This window comes from Capricornis sumatraensis, chromosome 2, assembly GCF_032405125.1.
Source record: "Capricornis sumatraensis isolate serow.1 chromosome 2, serow.2, whole genome shotgun sequence".
NCBI lineage: Eukaryota > Metazoa > Chordata > Mammalia > Artiodactyla > Bovidae > Capricornis > Capricornis sumatraensis.
The window spans coordinates 143,849,761-143,868,511 of NC_091070.1; the positions used below are offsets into that span (position 1 = coordinate 143,849,761).

At 37.3% G+C, this 18,751-nt stretch overlaps 1 protein-coding gene across 2 annotated transcripts in view; it reads right to left on the minus strand.

The window, feature by feature from the left end:
• CDC14A (cell division cycle 14A) overlaps positions 1-18,751 on the minus strand; it is a 183,090-nt gene that overhangs the window by 23,881 nt on the left and 140,458 nt on the right. For both annotated transcript variants that reach the window (XM_068964128.1, XM_068964127.1), the window contains exon 11: positions 16,010-16,169. In XM_068964128.1, the coding sequence (XP_068820229.1) occupies positions 16,010-16,169 (160 nt within the window). The remainder of the gene's footprint in view (positions 1-16,009; positions 16,170-18,751) is intronic.

An 18,751-nucleotide genomic window follows, 5' to 3' on the forward strand; every position in this document is an offset into this window, starting at 1 on the left:
TACTTGCTCCTGATGGAAGGACAGCACAGCCAAGAGTCTCCAGAATATGAAGAGGACCAAGAAGTATATGAAAGTGAAAGTCGCTTGGTCATCTCCAACTCTTTGCGACCCCATGGACTACACAGTCCATGGAATTCTTCAGGGCAGAATACTGGAGTGGGTAGCCTTTCCCTTCTCCAGGGGATCTTCCCAACCAAGGGATTGAACCCAGGTCTCCCACATTATAAGCCTCCATAACATAGGCAAGGAAAGCTTCTGGAAGGCCTGACAGGATCTTCACCCAAATCAGTTTCACAGTCTAATGAGTGTCTTTGTGGGCAAGCCAGGAAGGCTCGCTTGTTCATTCAACAAGAAGGATCTTTGTGTTCCCAGCTCTGAAGTGCCTTCAAAAGTCTAAGGAAAGTGATCTTCAACTTGAAACTGCAATATTCAACCTATCTGTCAAGTGTAAAGGTAGAACAAAGATACAAAAATTTGCCTCTTACACGCTCTTTCTGGGAAAATTATTATAGGATGTGCTTCAGGGGAAAAAAGAAGACAATGTGAGATCTAGGAAAATCAGGGACCCAACTGAAGAGTGTGAAGAGAAGGTCTTGGGTCAGAACTCTATGTCTGCACTGCTGCTGCTGCTGCTGCTAAGTTGCTTCAGTCATGTCCGACTCTGTGCGACCCCATAAACGGCAGCAAACCAGGCTCCCCCGTCCCTGGGATTCTCCAGGCAAGAACACTGGAGTGGGTTGCCATTTCCTTCTCCAATGCAGGAAAGTGAAAAGTGAAAATGAAGTCGCTTAGTCGTATCCGACTCTTGGCAACCCCATGGACTGCAGCCCACCAGGCTCCTCCGTCCATGGGATTTTCCAGGCAAGAGTACTGGAGTGGAGTGCCATTGCCTTCTTCCAATGTCTGCACTAGAGAACAGTCCAGGTTGCAAGGTATAAATGTCCTCAGGAAAAGAATGGACTTGGTAAGATTTTTTTTTTGCTGTGTTGAGATTTTGAAAATTTTTAAATTGCTTGGCACAATTTGTGGTGGGGGCGGGGGGCGGTACACAGAGTAACATTCTGTTTTCCCAAATATATAGAAAACCATGCAAATAAAAACGGCAAATAACTCTAGGGAAAAAAGAGGGCTTCAACAAAGGAAACAGTCATAGTGGGCTATTAAGCTCAACAGTGAGCAATATTTGCACAGTAATAATGTATACATTATTTGGGTTTAACCAAAATTATAATATAACCATATTGGGAAGCTGGAGGAGTAAAGATAATTGCAAGGTAGAAGAATTATTCTTGTCCACCCTAACCAGGAGACAATAGGAAAATCCCCATAATTGATAAATTTTTTAAAATAGTGTTATTGTAAGATATTTAGAAATATGACAGGGAAAATATTAGTATAATTTGCTTAAAGGTTTTCCCCCTTTGAGAGTGGGTCTGGGAATACAGCAAGGTGGGATAGGGAATTGACTTCCTTTTTTATCAGAATTTAATACTTTTGAAATTTCAAAACCTGTTGTCATGATTTTAAAAAATAAAAATTAATTTTAAAATATACAGTTAAAGAAACTATTTTTATATTATAGTTATGTGTGGCCGTGTCTGACTCTGTGCGACCCCACAGACGGCAGCCCACTGGGCTCCTCTGTCCCTGGGATTCTCCAAGCAAGAACACTGGAGTGGGTTGCCATCACCTTCTCCAGTTTATCTCTCCTACTTAATTATAAATCTTACAGGTGAACATTTTTTTAATTATAATACATTTTAAACACACAGAAAACAAGGAAATGATATAACAGCCAGTCATGTACCTTACTACCCAGAATTAACATATTTTTTTCTTAAGTTCCTTAAGGAGTTTACTTCAGTACACTAGCTCTCAAAGAAAAAGAAAACGTTATATATTAAGTCCCAGCTCTCAACCTCTGGAGAAGGAAACCATGACTTTTCTAAAGAAAATATATATATATTTTACCACATAGTAATTGTTTGTCAAAGGCAACAACAAACTACAATAAATATTGTCTCAAAAAAAATATTAAAGCCACCTACATACTTATCTTCAAAGTAAAACACACTAGCATTCTGTCATATAGTGTTCCAGACTTTCCCCTGTGGCACACATACCCCACCAACACATTTCTTCCTCACTAAAAGAGGCTGAATTATACATGCTGCTTTGTAACTTACTTTTTCACTTAAATGTACTGTGGAAGTGTTTCAGGGTAAACTTTTAAGATCCTCTACATTATCATTTTTATGGCTCTATAAAATTCCACTGTCTAGATGTATCAAATTTTATGTATTTTGCCCTAGGCCAGGCTGTTTTCTGTCTTTCATCATTATAAACAGTTCCAACAAACATCCTTCTACACAAACACATGGTTTTTGAACCCATCCTATTACTGCTGCCTGAAGATAAATGGATAGAAGTGGAATTGCTAGATTAAAGTCCCCTGCTATATATTATCAAACCACCCTCCAGAAAGACTACAGCATTTTAAATTCCAACTAGCAATGTTTAAGAGCTCTTTAATCCCCCAAACCCTTGCTAATACACCATACATACATTTCTTTAATCTCACATAACCTGACAGGCATAAATAGCATCTGTGTTTTCTTTATTCCTAAGGAAGTAGAACATTTTTTTTATATTTACCAACCATAAGCACTCCCATTTTATTTGTGTACATGGAGTTCTCAGGTTGATTTTTGAGGGTTCTTTACATTAAAAAAAACAAAACCCCTCATTTGAATGTGACACAATTATTTCCTCTTAGTTGATTACTATGAGGTGAGTAAATTAGAGAGATCAAGACTGGTGGGGAGGAACAGCAGTAGTCTGATGAGAGATGACAGACTGGACCAGGCAAGAAGAGCTGCTTGGAATCCAGGACCTGGGGAAGGAAGAGGGAGGGGAAAAGAACTGGACACACAGTAGAGGTCTGAAAAAATCTGCTAAAATCTCAATCATGGAGTTTTAATTTAATTTAATTTTTTTTTTGGTCTCAATCTATCACCCCTTATTTTATTTCTGTGGCTACTGTAAAAAGTTTTACCCATTTTTAGGATGAAGAAGGTAAAACATATAAGCTACAAAATTCTTAGTAAATGATTAACAGCCTTCAAACTCTTGACAAAAATAGTTATACACAACGTTATTCAAAACACATTTAAATTAAATCACAAAATTAATTTAAATAAAAAGTCCCACACACCTATGGTCAGTTAATCTTTGACAAAGGAGCCAAGAACATACAATGGGAAAAAGAGAGTTTCTTCAGTAAAGGGTGCTAGGAAAGTTGGACAGTTGAATGTAAATCAATGAACATACCCTCTTGTCAAATACAAAAATTAACTCAAAATAACTTAAAGACTTAAATGTAAGACAAGACACCATAAAACTCCTAGAAAAGGTCATAGGCAAAACATTCTCTGACATAAATCGTACCAATGTTTTCTTAAATCAGTCTCCCAAGGCAGTAGAAATGATAACAAAAATAAACAAATGGGGCCTAATCAAACTTACATGAGTTGCACAGTAAAGAAAACCATAAGCAAAAAGACAACCTACAGAATGGGAGAAAATATCTGCAAATGATGCAACTGACAAGGGTTTAATCTCCAAAATACACAAATAGATCAGCCAACTCAACAACAAAATATCAAACCACCAGATTGAAAAATGAGCAGAAGATCTAAATGGACATTTCTCCAAAGAAGAAATACAGATGGCCAACAGGCACATGAAAAGATGCTCAACATCGCTAATTAGAGAAATGCAAATCAAAACTACAATGAGATGCCACCTCATACCGTCAAAAAATCTACAAATAACAAATGCTGGACAGTGTGTGGAGAAAGAGGGAACCCTCCAACACTGTTGGTGTGAATGTAAGTTGGTGCAGCCACTGTAAAAATCAGTATGGAGGTTTCCTCAGAAAACTAAAAATAGAATTACCATATGATCCAGGAATCCCACTCCTGGGTGTATACTGACAAAACTTTAATTCAAAAAGATACGTACACCTTTATGTTCACAGCAGCACTACTGACAATAGCCAAGACATGGAAACAACCTAAGTGTCCATCAACAGATGAATGGATAAATATATAATAGAATACTACTCAGTCATAAAAGAGAACAAAATAATGTCAATATTATTTTGGATAATGGATGCAACTAGAAATTATCACACTAAGTGAAGTAAGTCAGAAAGAGAAAGACAAACACCATATGTTATCACTTATATGTAGAATCTAAAATATGACACAAATGAAACCATCTACAAAACAGAATCAGAATCATGGACATAAAGAAGAGACTGGTGATCGCCAAGGGGGAGGGGTTGGGATGGAGTGTGAGGGATGGAGTGGGAGGCTGGGGTTAGCAGATGCAAATTATTATACATAGAATGGACAAATGACAAGGTCCCACTGGTATAGCACAGAGAAGTATATTCAATATCTTATTGCAAACCGTAATGGAAAAGAATGCAAAAAATGAATGCAAGCATATGTATAATTTTGCTAGACAGCAGAAAGTAACAGAACATTATAAATGAACTATACTTATTTTTAAAATATTTTTGAAAAGAAACAAAAAGCTAATATAGAAGGGGATTTGAGCTTCCTGGAACCCTGAGAAAGACATGCAGATGGGAATATAACCAAACCTGTACTTATTAGGGCACCTATAACATAAATTAGGGGGCTTTCCAGGTGGTACAGTGGTGAAGAATCTGCCTGCCAATGCAGGAGATGCAACAGATGAGGGTTTGATCCCTGGGTCATGAAGATATCCTGGAGAAGAAAATGGCAACCCACTCCAGTATTCCTGCCTGGAAAATTCCACAGAAAGAGGAGCCTGGTGGGCTACAGTCCATGGAGTTGCTAAGAGTAGGATACAACTGAGCACAAGCGCAGCACATGCTGGGTCATAAGCACCTGCGTGGGGGAAAATGTATTAGAAAATACAGCTCCATTTGTCATGAGGCGTAACTCAATCCCAAGAACACAGACCTGGGGGATTCTGAGGCTGTTTCTGATTGGGCACTGTTAGACCTCACTCTTTATACCAAATTCATTCCTCATGATGACTAATGATCAACAGTCACAAACAACAAAGGTTAACCCAGCCCTCCCTGTGCTCTCGGGCTTCAGCCCCTCTCTCCAGAGTCTCAGTGCAACCCCCACTCCCTGCTCTCAGCTGCTCTAGGAGCAGCAAATCCCCTGAAACAAAGCCACATGGTTGCCGGTGATGGTGAGAAGCCTAGCCCAGGGAAGACCTTGCGTTTTGGCTCCCAAGGAAAGCGGTCTGCTCTTAGGCTCCCTGTTGGACTCCTGAAGGTCTGAGCATCAGCAGCTTTTCATTTGGATACCAGCCTGCCTTACATAAAGACAGGAAAATGAGAGTCAACTAAAACACATGAGGAAGGAGCATTTTAAAAGATATTCTTGGATGGCAGTGGGCAGTGGGAGTGGGCAGCCATGCCACTGGGGCCGCTGTGCCTGCTGCTGAGCAGCACCACAGAGTTCAAGCCCTGAGCCTTTGGAGTAGGAGCACTGACTCCCAAACCCCAGACTATCAGAAAACTAACCCTAGGGAGTATCGAATAGTGAGAACTCACACAAAGGAAAGCACTCGAATACAAAACCTGGCATCACCCAACCACCAGCAACACCCTGTGCAGGATACCCATCTAAACAACAGACAAAGCAAAAATACATCAGCAGACAGGATTACCACCTCACTCAGCCTTGCCCATCAGAGGAAAAACAAACAATAAGCAAAAACGCAGCACAAATCTCACCCTGTGTGAAGCTTACACAAACCACCAGACCAGCCTTAGGAGGGCAGAAACCAAACAGAAGACAGAATTCAACCTTCTTCAAGGAAAGAATTCAACTGTCCTTGAAGCCTGGGAAAAAGGCTTCAAACACAATAAGTTAATATTGTGACCTCAAACACAATAAGTTAAAAAAAAAAAAAAAGAAAAGGCAGAGAAATACTGCACAAATGAAGGAATAAACTTGGAACACAGAAGTCCAAATAAATGAAGAGGAAACAGGCAACAAACCTGAAAAAGAATTCAGAATAATGATAGTAAAGGTGATCAAAAACTTTGAAAACAAAATGGAGAAAATGCAAGAATCAATTAACAAAGACCTAAAAGAATTAAAGAATAAACATACAGAGACAAATAACACAATTACTGAAATTAAAAATACTCTGGAAGGAATCAATAGCAGAATATCTGAAGCAGAAGAACAAATCAGTGAGCTGGAAGATAAAATGGTGGAACTAACTTCTGAAGAGCAGAATAAAGGACAAAGAATGAAAAGAGCTGAGGACAGTCTCAGAGACCTAATCATATCAAATGCACCAACATTTGAATTATAGGGGTCCCAGAAGAAGAGAAAAAGAAAGGGTATGAGAAAATTTTTGAAGCGATTATAGTTTAAAATTTCCCCAACATGAAAACGGAAATATTCAATCAAGTCCAAGAGGCACAAGGAGTCCCATACAGGAAACCCCAGGAGAAACACACCAAGACACATACTAATCAAACTAACAAAGACTAAACACAAAGAAAGAATATTAAAAGCAGCAAGGGAGAAGCAACAAGTAACATACAAGGGAAACCTCATATGTTTAACAGCTGATCTTTCACCAGAAACTCTGAAGGCCAGAAGGTAATGGCAGGATATATTTAAAGTACTGAAAGGGAAAAATCTACAACCAAGATTACTGGGCCCAGCAGGGATATCATTCAGAAGTGATGGAGAAATAAAAAGCTTTTCAGACAAGCAAAAGTACCACTAAACCAGTTTTACAACAAATATTAAAGGGACTTATATAGTCAAGAAATACAAGAGAAGAACAAAGACCTACAAAATCAACCCCAAACAACTAAGAAAATGGAAGAGGAACATATATATCAATAATTACTTTAAATGTAAATGGGTTAAATGCTCCAATCAAAAGACACAGATTGGCTGAATGAATACAAAAACAAGACCCATATATATGCTGTCTACAAGAAACCAACTTCAGATCTCAAGAGACATATAGACTGAAAGTGAGAGGACAGAAAAATATATTCCATGCAAATGGGAAGCAAAAAAAGCTGGAGTAGCAATCTTCTTATCAGACAAAATAGACCTTAAAATAAAGAAGATTACAAGAGATAAGGAAGGATTCTACATAATTATCAAGGGATCAATCAATGCAAGATGAAGACATAACAATTGTAAATATCTAAGCACCCAAAATAGGAGCACCTCAATACATAAGACAAACACTAACAGACATAAAAGGAGAAACTGACAGCAACCCATTAATAGTAGGAGACTTTAATACCCCACTCACACCAATGGACAGATCATCAAAACAGAAAATTAAAAAGCAAACACAAATCTTAAGTGATGCATTAGATGAGATGGATCTCATTGATATCTTCAGGACATTTCATCCAAATGCAGGAGAATACATCTTCTTCTCAAGTGTACATGGAACATTCTCCAGGATAGACCACATCTTGGGTCACAAATCAAACCTCAGTAAATTTAAGAAAACTGAAATTGTATCAAGCATCTTCTCCAACCACAACGCTATGAGACTAGATATCAATTACAGGAAGAAAAGTGTAAGAAACACAAACACATGGAGGCTAACAACACGTTTCTAAATAACCAACAGGTTACTGAAGAAATCAAAAGGGAACTCAAAAAATTTTCTAGAAACAAATGACAATAAAAACATGACAACTCAAAACCTATGGGAAGCAGCAAAAGCAGTTCTAAGAGGGAGGTTTATAGGAATACAATCCTATCCCAAGAAACAAGAAAAACATCAAACAGACAACCTAACTTTACACCTAAAACAACCAGAAAAAGAAGAACAAAAAACACCCCTCAAATTAGTAGAAGGAAAGAAACCATAAAGATCTGAGCAGAAATAAATGAAAAAGAAATGAAAGAAACAATAGTAAAGATTAACAGAACTAAAAGCTGGTTCTTTTAGAAGATAAACAAAATTGACAGACCTTTAGCCAGACTCATCAAGAAAAAAAAGAGAGAAGAATCAAATCAACAAAATTAGAAATGAAAAAGGAGAGGTTACAGCAGACAGTGCAGAAATACACAGGATTATAAGAGACTATTATGAACAACTATATGGCAATAAGATGGATGACCTGGAAGAAATGGACAGATTGTTAGAAAAGTTCAATCTTCCAGGACTGAACCGGGAAGAAATAGAAATTATGAACAACCCAATTACAAGCACTGAAATTGAAGCTGTGATTAAAAAAAAAAAAAATCTCCCAAAAACCAAAAGCCCAGGACCAGGTGGCTTCACAGGAGAATTCTATTAAATATTTAGAGAAGAGCTAATCCCTATCCTTCTAAAACTCTTTCAAAAAATTGCAGAGGAAGGAACACTTCCAAACTCATTCTACAGGGCCACCATCACCCTGATACCAAAACCAGACAAAGACAACACACAGAAAGAAAACTACACCCCCACATCACTAACAAACGTAGATGCAACAATCCTAAACAAAATTTTAGCAAACAGAATTCAGCAACACATCCAAAAGCTCATACATGATAATCAAGTTGGGTTTATTCCAGGGATGCAAGGATTCTTCAATATATGCAAATCAATCAATATGATATACCATATTAACAAATTGGAAGATGAAAACCATATGATAATCTCAATAGAAAAGCTTTGACAAAATTCAGCACCTATTTATGATTAAAACTCTTCAAAAAATGGGCATAGAAGGAACCTACCTCAACACAGTAATGGCCATATATGATAAGCATACAGCAAACATTATTCTCAGTGGTGAAAAACTGAAAGCACTCCCCCTAAGAGCAGGAACAAGACAAGGGGGTCCATTTTTACCACTATTATTCAACATAGTTCTGGAAGCCCTAGCTACAGCAATCTGAGAAGAAAAGAAATAAAAGGAATCCAGTTCAGAAAAGAAGAAGTAAAACTCTCACTGCTTACAGATGACATGATACTGTACATAGGAAACCCTAAAGATGGTAACAGAAAATTACTAGAGCTAATCAGTGAATTTAGCAAAGTTGCTGGATACAAAATCAATACACAGAAATCACTTGTATTTCTATATACTAACATTGAAAAATCAGAAGGAGAAATTAAGGAATCAATCCCATTCACCACTGCAACAAAAAGAATTAAATATATAGGAATAAACTTACCTAAAGACAAAAGAACTGTACACAAAAAATTATAAGATGCTAATGAAAGAAATCAAAGATGACATAAACAGATGGAGGGATATTCCATGTTCCTGGGTAGGAGGAATCAATATTGTGAAAATGACTATACTACCAAACACAATCTGCAGGTTCAATGCGATCCCTATCAAATTACCAATGGCATTTTTCACAGAACTAGAACAAAAAATTTCACAATTCATATGGAAATACAAAAGACCCTGAATAGCCAAAGCAGTCTTGACAAAGAAGAATGGAGCTAGAGGAATCACCTTCTTGACTTTAGGTTATACTACAAAGCTACAGTCATCAACACAGTATGGTACTGGCACAAAAATGTAGACCAATGGAACAAGATAGAAAGCCCAGAGATAAACCCATGCACCTCTGGGTACCCTATTTTTGACAAACGAGGCAAGAATATACAATGGGCAAAGACAGCCTCTTCAATAAATGGTGATGGGAAAACCAGACAGCTCCATGTAAAAGAATGAAATTAGAATACTTCCTAACACCATACACAAAGATAAAGTGGATTAAAGACCTAAATGTAAGATCAGAAACTATAAAACTCTTAGAGGAAAACACAGGCAGAACACTCGATGACATAATCAAAGCAAGATCCTCTATGACCCTCCTCCTAGAGTAATGGAAATAAAAACAAATGTAAACAAGTGGGACCTAATTGAACTTAAAAGCTTTTGCACAGCAAAGGAATCTATAAGCAAGGTGAGAAGACAATCCTCAGAATGGGAGAAAATAATAGCAAATGAAAAGACTGACAAACCATTTCCAAAATAGACAAACACCTCATACGACTCAATACCAGAAGAGCACACAACCCAATTAAAAAGTGGGAAAAAGACCTAAACAGACACTTCTCCAAAGAAGATACACAGATGGCTAACAAACACATGAAAAGATGCTCAACATTGCTCATTATTAGAGAAATGCAAATCAAAACTACAATGAGATATCACCTCACACCGGTCAGAATGGCCCTCATCAAAGTCTACAAACAATGAATGCTGGAGAAGGTGTGGAGAAAAGGGAATGCTCTTGCACCGTTGGTGGAAATGTAAATTGATACAGCCACTATGGAAGACGGTGTGGAGATTCCTTAAAAGACTAAGAATAAAGCCACCATATGACCCAGTAATCCCACTGATAAGCATACACCCTGAGGAAACCAAAATTGAAAGAGACACGTGTATCCCAATGTTCAATGCAGCATAACTTACAATCACTAGAACACGGAAGCAACCTAGATGTTCATCAACAGATGAAGTTGTGGTACAGATACACAATGGAATATTACTCAGCCATAAAAAGAAATGCATTTCAGTCAGTTCTAATAAGGTGGATGAACCTAGAACCTATTATACAGAGTGAAGTGAGTCAGAAAGAGAAAGATAAATACCATATTCTAATGCGTATATATGGAATCTAAAAAAATGGTACTGAAGAATTTATTTACAGGCCAACAATGGAGAAAAAGATAGAGAATAGACTTATAGACATGGGGAGAGGGGAGGAGAGGATGAGATGTATGGAAAGAGTAACATGGAAACTTACATTACCATATGTAAAACAGATAGCCAACGAGAATTTGCTGTTTGACTCAAGAAACTCAAACAGGGGCTCTGTATCAACCTAGAGGAGTGGGATGGGGAGGGAGATGGGAGGGAGGTTCAAAAGGGAGGGGATATATGTATACCTATGGCTGATTCATGATGAGGTTTGACAGGAAACAGCAAAATTCTGTAAAGCAATTATCCTTCAATATAAAATAAATTAATATAAAAAATTTTGAAAAAGATATTCTTATTTACAGGTGATGGTCTAGCTAAAGAGCAAATAACAGCATAAAATATGAAGATGTACTTTATTCTACCATTTGTCCACTATATACAGACAAGATGAAAACCAAAATAAAATAAATTGTGCCCACAGATTTCAGTTAGATAAATTACTGACCAACATATTAATAAAACAGAGAGAGCTACTAGGGAGGCCATCGTGTAAGCCATTAAGAAAAGATCTTTTAGATGAAATATAGCACACTATGGAATAAGATGGAAGAGTTATAATAAAAAAATGACATAAAAGGAGAGTTTGAAATAGAAACAAGTAAAAATAGAAGTCAAGGGACTGAAAGAAAAAGATGAAAATAGCATTTTTTGCAGATATAAATGATTTGGCCAGGAAAAATGACTGGGTCATCTCTAAAATTCTTTCCAGTTCTCAGATGTTAAACCTATGAGATTAAAAGTTGGGGGAAAGGCAAAGAGGTCATCTTCATAAGTTGCTTCTGATCAATAAAAAATTTGGATTTATCAGAGCCCCTCTAACTCATCCCTGATGCTGGGGAAGATTGAAGGTAGAAAAAGGCGACACCAGAGGACAAGATGGTCGGATGGCATCACTGACTCAATGGACATGAATTTGAGCAAGCTCCAGGAGATGGTGAAGGACAGGGAAGCCTGGCATGCTGGAATCCATGGGGTCGCAAAGAGTCAGACATGACTGGTTGACTGACCAAAAACAACCCAGATTCATCTTTCCTCCTTTTTCCTGCCACTGGTTCAGACCTCTATCACCTGGACCACTGCCTTGTGACCTTCCACCTCTAGCCACACACAGACACCAGCACCTCTTCAATAGCACAGCCAGGGTGAGCTCCCCTAACGGTCAATCTCCCTGACTAACAGCCTCTGGTGGACCCCAGCTACTCTCAGATTGGACCTGGAATGTCTCAGTGGACCTACAAGTACAAAGAAAGGTGCTTAAAGGTAGGCCCTTAGAGATTCAATTTGTATTTCATAGATTTCTAAGATATACCCTGTTCACGGGGATATTTATAAATCATAGTAACTGAGTGAGGTAATTTAAGCACCACATTCTCGCTTATCTGATTGTCAATTTATGTGAACTCGGCCAAACATCAGCAGCACCTGTGTCTAATTAATATCTCTAAGTCAAGAGTATATACTGACTGATGTGCTAATACTGGACCATCACCCTGGAGTAGGAAAAGAAAAGGATAGAAACAATAGTGACTCCAGAGGAATTTCTGAGGACAGGCTGGCTACGTACTAGACCCACACAAAAGAACCCGTGGACAGGCAGTGGGGTACAGTGAGAGGCCTCAGGGTCAGGGGCTAACTCTGGAGCCTGAGCCCCTGGGTTCAAATGACAGCTCCACCCTACTTTGTGATGTTGGGCAGGTGGCTTCCTCTGCCTCAGTTACGTCATCTGTAAAATGGACCTAGTAAAGGTGCCTATTCCATACCGCTGTTGTAAGGACTAAATTTAATCCATGTTAAGTGCTTAGAACACTGCCAGGCACATAGTAGGCACTGTTTAGGTTGCTATTGCTGTTGCCCTGTAAGCTCATTTAACTCCTTATTTATCTGGCACTTTAAATAAGGTGCATTAAATTTCATCTTTTTGAAACCATTTTTTAAAGTCTTTACTGAATTTGTTACAGTATTATTTCTGATTTATGTTTTGGTTTTTTGGCCAGGAGGCATGTGGCATATCAGCTCCCCAACCAGGGACTGAACACACATCCACTGCATTGGAAGGTGAAGTCTCAACCACTGGACCTCCAGGGAAGTCCCTTAAAGCCATTTTTTATAAGCCCAATGCACAACGGATCCTAAGGACACTGATGATCAAAACGAGCACTTATCACTGGTATTATTTTGTATTTGAGTATGTGCAACCCTTGGATAGTTTGAATTATTATTCCCAATTTCATGTCTGTATTCTTATTGGTTTTCTGTGAAACTGTCGGTCTTTGTTCATTCAGGTAATATTTACAAAGTCCCTGTGGGGCTAGGAGTAGACTTATGATGAAGGCAGAGAGATAGACGCCTCCATCTTTATAAAGAATTGCACCCAGCAAGGAAGGAGAGAAAGGAACATGAGGAAAAGGACCGCGAAAATCAGGGGCATGGGACAGGGAGCCCACTCCAGACCCACATATATCTGCTGAGTACATTTCATAGCGCCTAGCCAGTACTAACAACCAGGTTCTATGAAGGTAAAACCTCTGTCTTTAAAAGGTTTCTCCTAACTCTGAGTGGACCAAGAGAATTCATTAAAGCCATAGCCTAGTCCATTACTATGGCCCGAATCATTCCAGTTGATACTTCTGATTATTTTCCTTTTATTCACCCTATAAGCACTGGAAAACTACACATTCAAGCTCTCCAAATCAGGTAACTATGGAGTTTCCTAAGCTTCCTAATAACCAATCACAGGAAAATTCCTGTAGGCCTGGAAATCAAAAGATAATTTGCTATTTTTGCTTTCTGACTTTAAAAAATAAAAACACCTTTAGAAGATTATTGCCTTTTGCAATTTCTTTGTACATAAACTAAATATATCCAGGGTTTCCATGGGCTTCTATCCTGAATGTTGGTATAGAACTTGAAACACATTATTAAAACTTTTGCAGCATTCTTAAAGTATTTTCCCAATTACAAGAATGATAACGAAATCACTAACTCATATACACTCACTTGAGTAAACTAACTCCCCATATTCATGGAGACAGCACCAGATAAGCATGGCAATAAAAAGACTGAGAATCATAAGAGGTATTTACACAAAGTATCAGCTAACTATAAAGTGGCCAGCTAACTATAAACCCATAGATATGTCATGCCTACAATCTTAACCACACCATCATTCCCTAGTATTTCTGAGCCCTTTCATTTCTGTCCTCTAATTTCAAAACTAATAGCACTTCTGAATGAGAACTAAAGTAATTAATTTGAGGGGTTTTGAAAAGAGGAAGGAGGTAAAACAGCTAACATCTGAATATATGTTCATATTTAAAACTGATATTTTAAATCTCAATCATATTGCATTCATCACCCTTTCAGTGATAAATCAATGTTCACTGATCTCAAGTTCAACAAATTGGGTTCCAAAAGAGTATGAGAACAAATGTTCTAACTATCAGATGTCAATTTAATACAGATTATAATAGTAAAAGCATTATGTTTCTGCAAGATAAATGTATTTCTTAGACAGATGGACAGGTTTCACATGTACCTCTTCAGAAGTCATAACTCAAGTCTTATTTACTTGAACTCAACCTGAAGAGGAAATGCTGACCAGAACAACAAAGTGTTCTCGTTTAGCTATATTATCTCACTAAAATAGTCCATATCCTGTTTGCTTTGAAAGGGTCAAACTATAACACAAAGACAAGAAAATGTCTCCAAAGGCTCTGAATGTCAACGCGACCTTGGCTAAAAAGATTTACGCCTGGTCAAACCCTAAACTCAGCCACTTCATTGGTGACTGTCCTGGAGAGCAGACCACAGGCTTGAAAGCTCAGTTCCTCCAGCAGCCTCCATCCTTCCTCTTGAGGAAAACACTCTCCCTATCTCCAAACACTCTCATTATCTTTCCTGGTGAAAGAAAAAAAACAAATCTGTTTGGGTTGCCAACTGCTGACCTAACAGAGCTATGATACATTCCTTCCATCCTCAAGGGCTAAGCCTGTTCGAGCCTTGTCACTGCCTAAAGAATTTACATCTGCACTTGCTGCTTAACTATTTTAATAGCTTTCCTGCCCCTTTAGGGACATAAAAATAAATATAAACCGGTGCTTACCTTCACCTTAGTCAATACTGTGATGTGTGAGCACATGCTCACTGTTATGTTTGATTTTTTGTGACCCCATGGATGGTAGCCCACCAGGCTTCTCTGTCCATGGACTTTTATAGGCAAGAGCACTGGAGTGGGTTGCCATTTCCTCCTGCAGGGGATCTTCCCGAACCAGGAATCAATCCACATCTACATGGGAAGGTGGATTCTTTATCATTGAGCCATCTGGGAAGCCCGTAGTCATATTGTGATAGAAAAAGCTAAACTAGCAGCTAGACTACCTGCTCTGAAGGTGGTTCCACTGCTTAACAACTCTGTAACCTTGAGCAAGTATAGAATTTTATGCAACTCAGGTTTCTGATCCACACAAGGTAAGAAATTAGAACAAATTATTTCCAGGTTGTTTTTAGTTCCAAGAATGCCCATGAGCCTAATTCTTAGTTAATCACTACCATTTTTTTTCAGAGGTAGGAGGTATAATAGAAAAAATACAGATTTAAAATCAGGTAGACCTGGATAGAATTACGTTTCTAACACTAAAATTAGAATTTCTCTAATATTCAATTTCCTTATTATAACATAGAGATAATGTTGCCTAACTCACCTGATCTCTAGTTATACAGATTAAATCAGACTATGTATGTCAACTATTTAAAGTGGTTTGCTTCTACTGGAGTCTCAAAAAAAAAAAAAAAAAAAAAAAGCTGCCCCTGGTTATGCTTTCAACTCTGGACTTACTTCAGAAATCATGTATTTGAGGTTGCAGTGTATGATTTGTGGTATGTACTATCCAATTATCACATTAAGATTTTTCTGATTAATATCTATTTCCATTTTCAAATAGAAAGTCTGCTTTTCAATTTCGCTTTACCAAGCAGTTTCCAAACCAGAGTAGATTCCTTTATAATTGTACTCCTTAAATTACAGCTTTTTTTCTTGTAAGGATAATTGCTTTCTTCGCTTTTATTCTTGCCTTATAGGTGGCGCCTCCACACCTAAAAATTTAGTACTGTCATCATTTAGAGAAGAGATACAGCTATGTTATGTGTGTTCAATCGAAAAACGAAGAAATGCAGAATGTCAGTCTTAAGGAGATAGGAAAATCTTCCTAGAAAACAACTCACCTCTCCAAATCTCTCCATGTTTTGTATTTTAGATAAGTTTCCACCAATAGACATATCATCCAAGCTAGAAAGAATTTTATTAATACTTCCTTCACTGGATGGTCTATTTTTCAGTTTGGATCGGAAAATGTCTCCTTGGACCCATAGTGATGCCTGTTTCCTGGAAAAAGGAAAAAAATAATAATAATTTTTAAAATAAATGACTATCATCTCTTCAGAAATATAACATCTCATAGACAAAAAGATATAGCAGATAGATATTTGCAATCAGACTAGAAAGACTATGAAGTCTTGGAATAAAGAAAATAAAGTCATTTTCTGAAAGATAAAATAAATTAAAGTTCTATATTAAATACAAACACCCTTCTTTCAATATATGTCTGTACAGCCCTACATGAGTTGACTTTTAAGGTTCTTAGATGCTTAGAACAACTTCCACAGAAATAAAAACTATGAGCTAATTTCTCCTTTAAATATTAATTTGAAATCTGTAATATATTTCTAAAATAGCAATTTGATACATCTGTGAAAATAGCTGGAGTGAAATGGACTCAAAGATAAAGGTGAATGAACTTAAGTTAGACAGAGATATCACCTTAAAAAAGTACTAAACACACACCTAATTGTATGTGGTATCATAAAAAGTCATGAATGTATAACTTTACAAACCCATTCTTATGATCTAAAAATAAGGTTTATAGCCTCAAATTGATTATCTTTTGGGAAAAAGAAAATGTAGTTGACATTCATCTACAAGCTTCCCTTTATTCAAACAGGGCATATTTACAACTATTTTAAGGCTATAAGAAAATAATTTAAAATGTGTAAGCAAAATGACAATTTTGGGCTACTATTTTTATTGATGGGGTCACCTTCATACACCCCCATAGTTCCATACTATATCACACTGTACAGATTAGAATTCAACTAAAAAACATTATAGTTCATCATAAGGAATACCAACAAGTAATGAAATAATAACATTATCAAGGAGATGTCACCAATAAGAACACAGATTTCTTTCTTGAGGCAACAGGAAGACCCAGTAATACTTTCTCTCAAAAGTTCCACATATCACAGAAAATTCAGGTTAAAACGTGAGAGGAAAAACAACCCTCCCTGAAATGTCCTATCTCACTGGGCCTTCAGGAAAGGAATCCATCTTTCCTTCTAAACAAGGTTTATTCCCAAATCAGAATGTTAGTGTTTATGGTTAAAATTGTTGAGAATCTTGAAGAAGTTAACCTTTAAATTATGGCAAAGTTTATATGTGCAACCCTTCCAACCAAGCAAATCCATACGTAGGCATCATACTACAGAAATATTCACTTGTGTATGAGATATAAACATGCTTGATACAATATCATTTGTAACAGTAAAATAATGGAGGCATATGGTAGACAACAGGTTTATTAAATTATAGTAAAGCTATTCTGTGAAACATTACACAGTCAGAAAAGCCTGAGATGGCCTTACATGTGGTGACAGGGAAGAACGGCCATGAAACAAGACACTAGTGAATGAAAAATTAAGTGACAGAGTGCGGAAAGTATGATCCTGTCTTTGGGGGAAAAAATGAAAAATGTTACAATTCACAGTTCACAGTTATTTGGAAGATTATATGCCAAAATATTAAGGAGTTATCCTCAAGAATGGAAACAAAGGAAACTTTGCTTTCTACTTCATAATGTCTACACTTTGGGCCTTTTTTTAAAAAACAATGTGCTGTTTGCCTTTGTTAAAAAAAAGATTTGAAAATAAATAAAAATATAGATCAAAGCACAACAAAGATAGAGCAAGTCTGAAAAGGAATCCTTACAGTTGTTACCATAAAAGACAGCAGGCAGTACATCACTACACTGTCTTAACAGGAGCACCTTTAGAAGTCAGGAGAAGAAATGCCAACATTCTAATAGCATAGGGTGCAACTGAACGATTGAGGGGGGGCAATCTTTATTTAAATATAATATCCTACCCTACTTTCAAGGCTTCCCTGATAGCTCAGTTGTTAAGAATCCCCCTGCAATGCAGGAGACCCTGGTTTGATTCCTGGATCAGGAAGATCCACTGGAGAAGGGATAGGCTACCCACTCCAGTGTTCTTGGGCTTCCCTTGTGGCTCAGCTGGTAAAGAATCCGCCTGCAATGTGGGAGACCTGGGTTTGATCCCCAGGTTGGGAAGATCCCCTGGAGAACGGAAAGGCTACCCACTCCAGTATTCTAGCCTGGAGAATTCCAAGGATTGTATAGTCCATGAGGTGCAAAGAGTCAGACACGACTGAGCAACTCACTTTCACCCTACTTTCAAAGAATAAGTTTTATTTTTCTTTTACCTTTTGTCCACTTTTCAATATTTTTCATATAAAGCAAAAGAGAGAAAAAAATGCCTTTAGATATAATTTCTGAGACAGCCTTTATGGATATAAGTATTTAGATATAGATAGCTAGTATACATATAAAATATGTTGTCCATATATAAGACTAACTTATCATTCCTAACATTGTTTTAAAATCAAAACTAGGTTAAACCATGTTTCTAACTAGGTTAAATTTTAAAATAAAAATCTGGCGAATTTTTAAATATATGAATAAAATTAAAATTCCAGAAATCTATACACACCAATTCGCTAAGGAGTATGGCAATATCTACCTTCTACCATGGGATTTTTTTTTTTTTTTTTGCTTCTTAGAAGCAAACTTTCAAGGATTATTTCTTGAACTTAGGATACATAAATTGATGAGG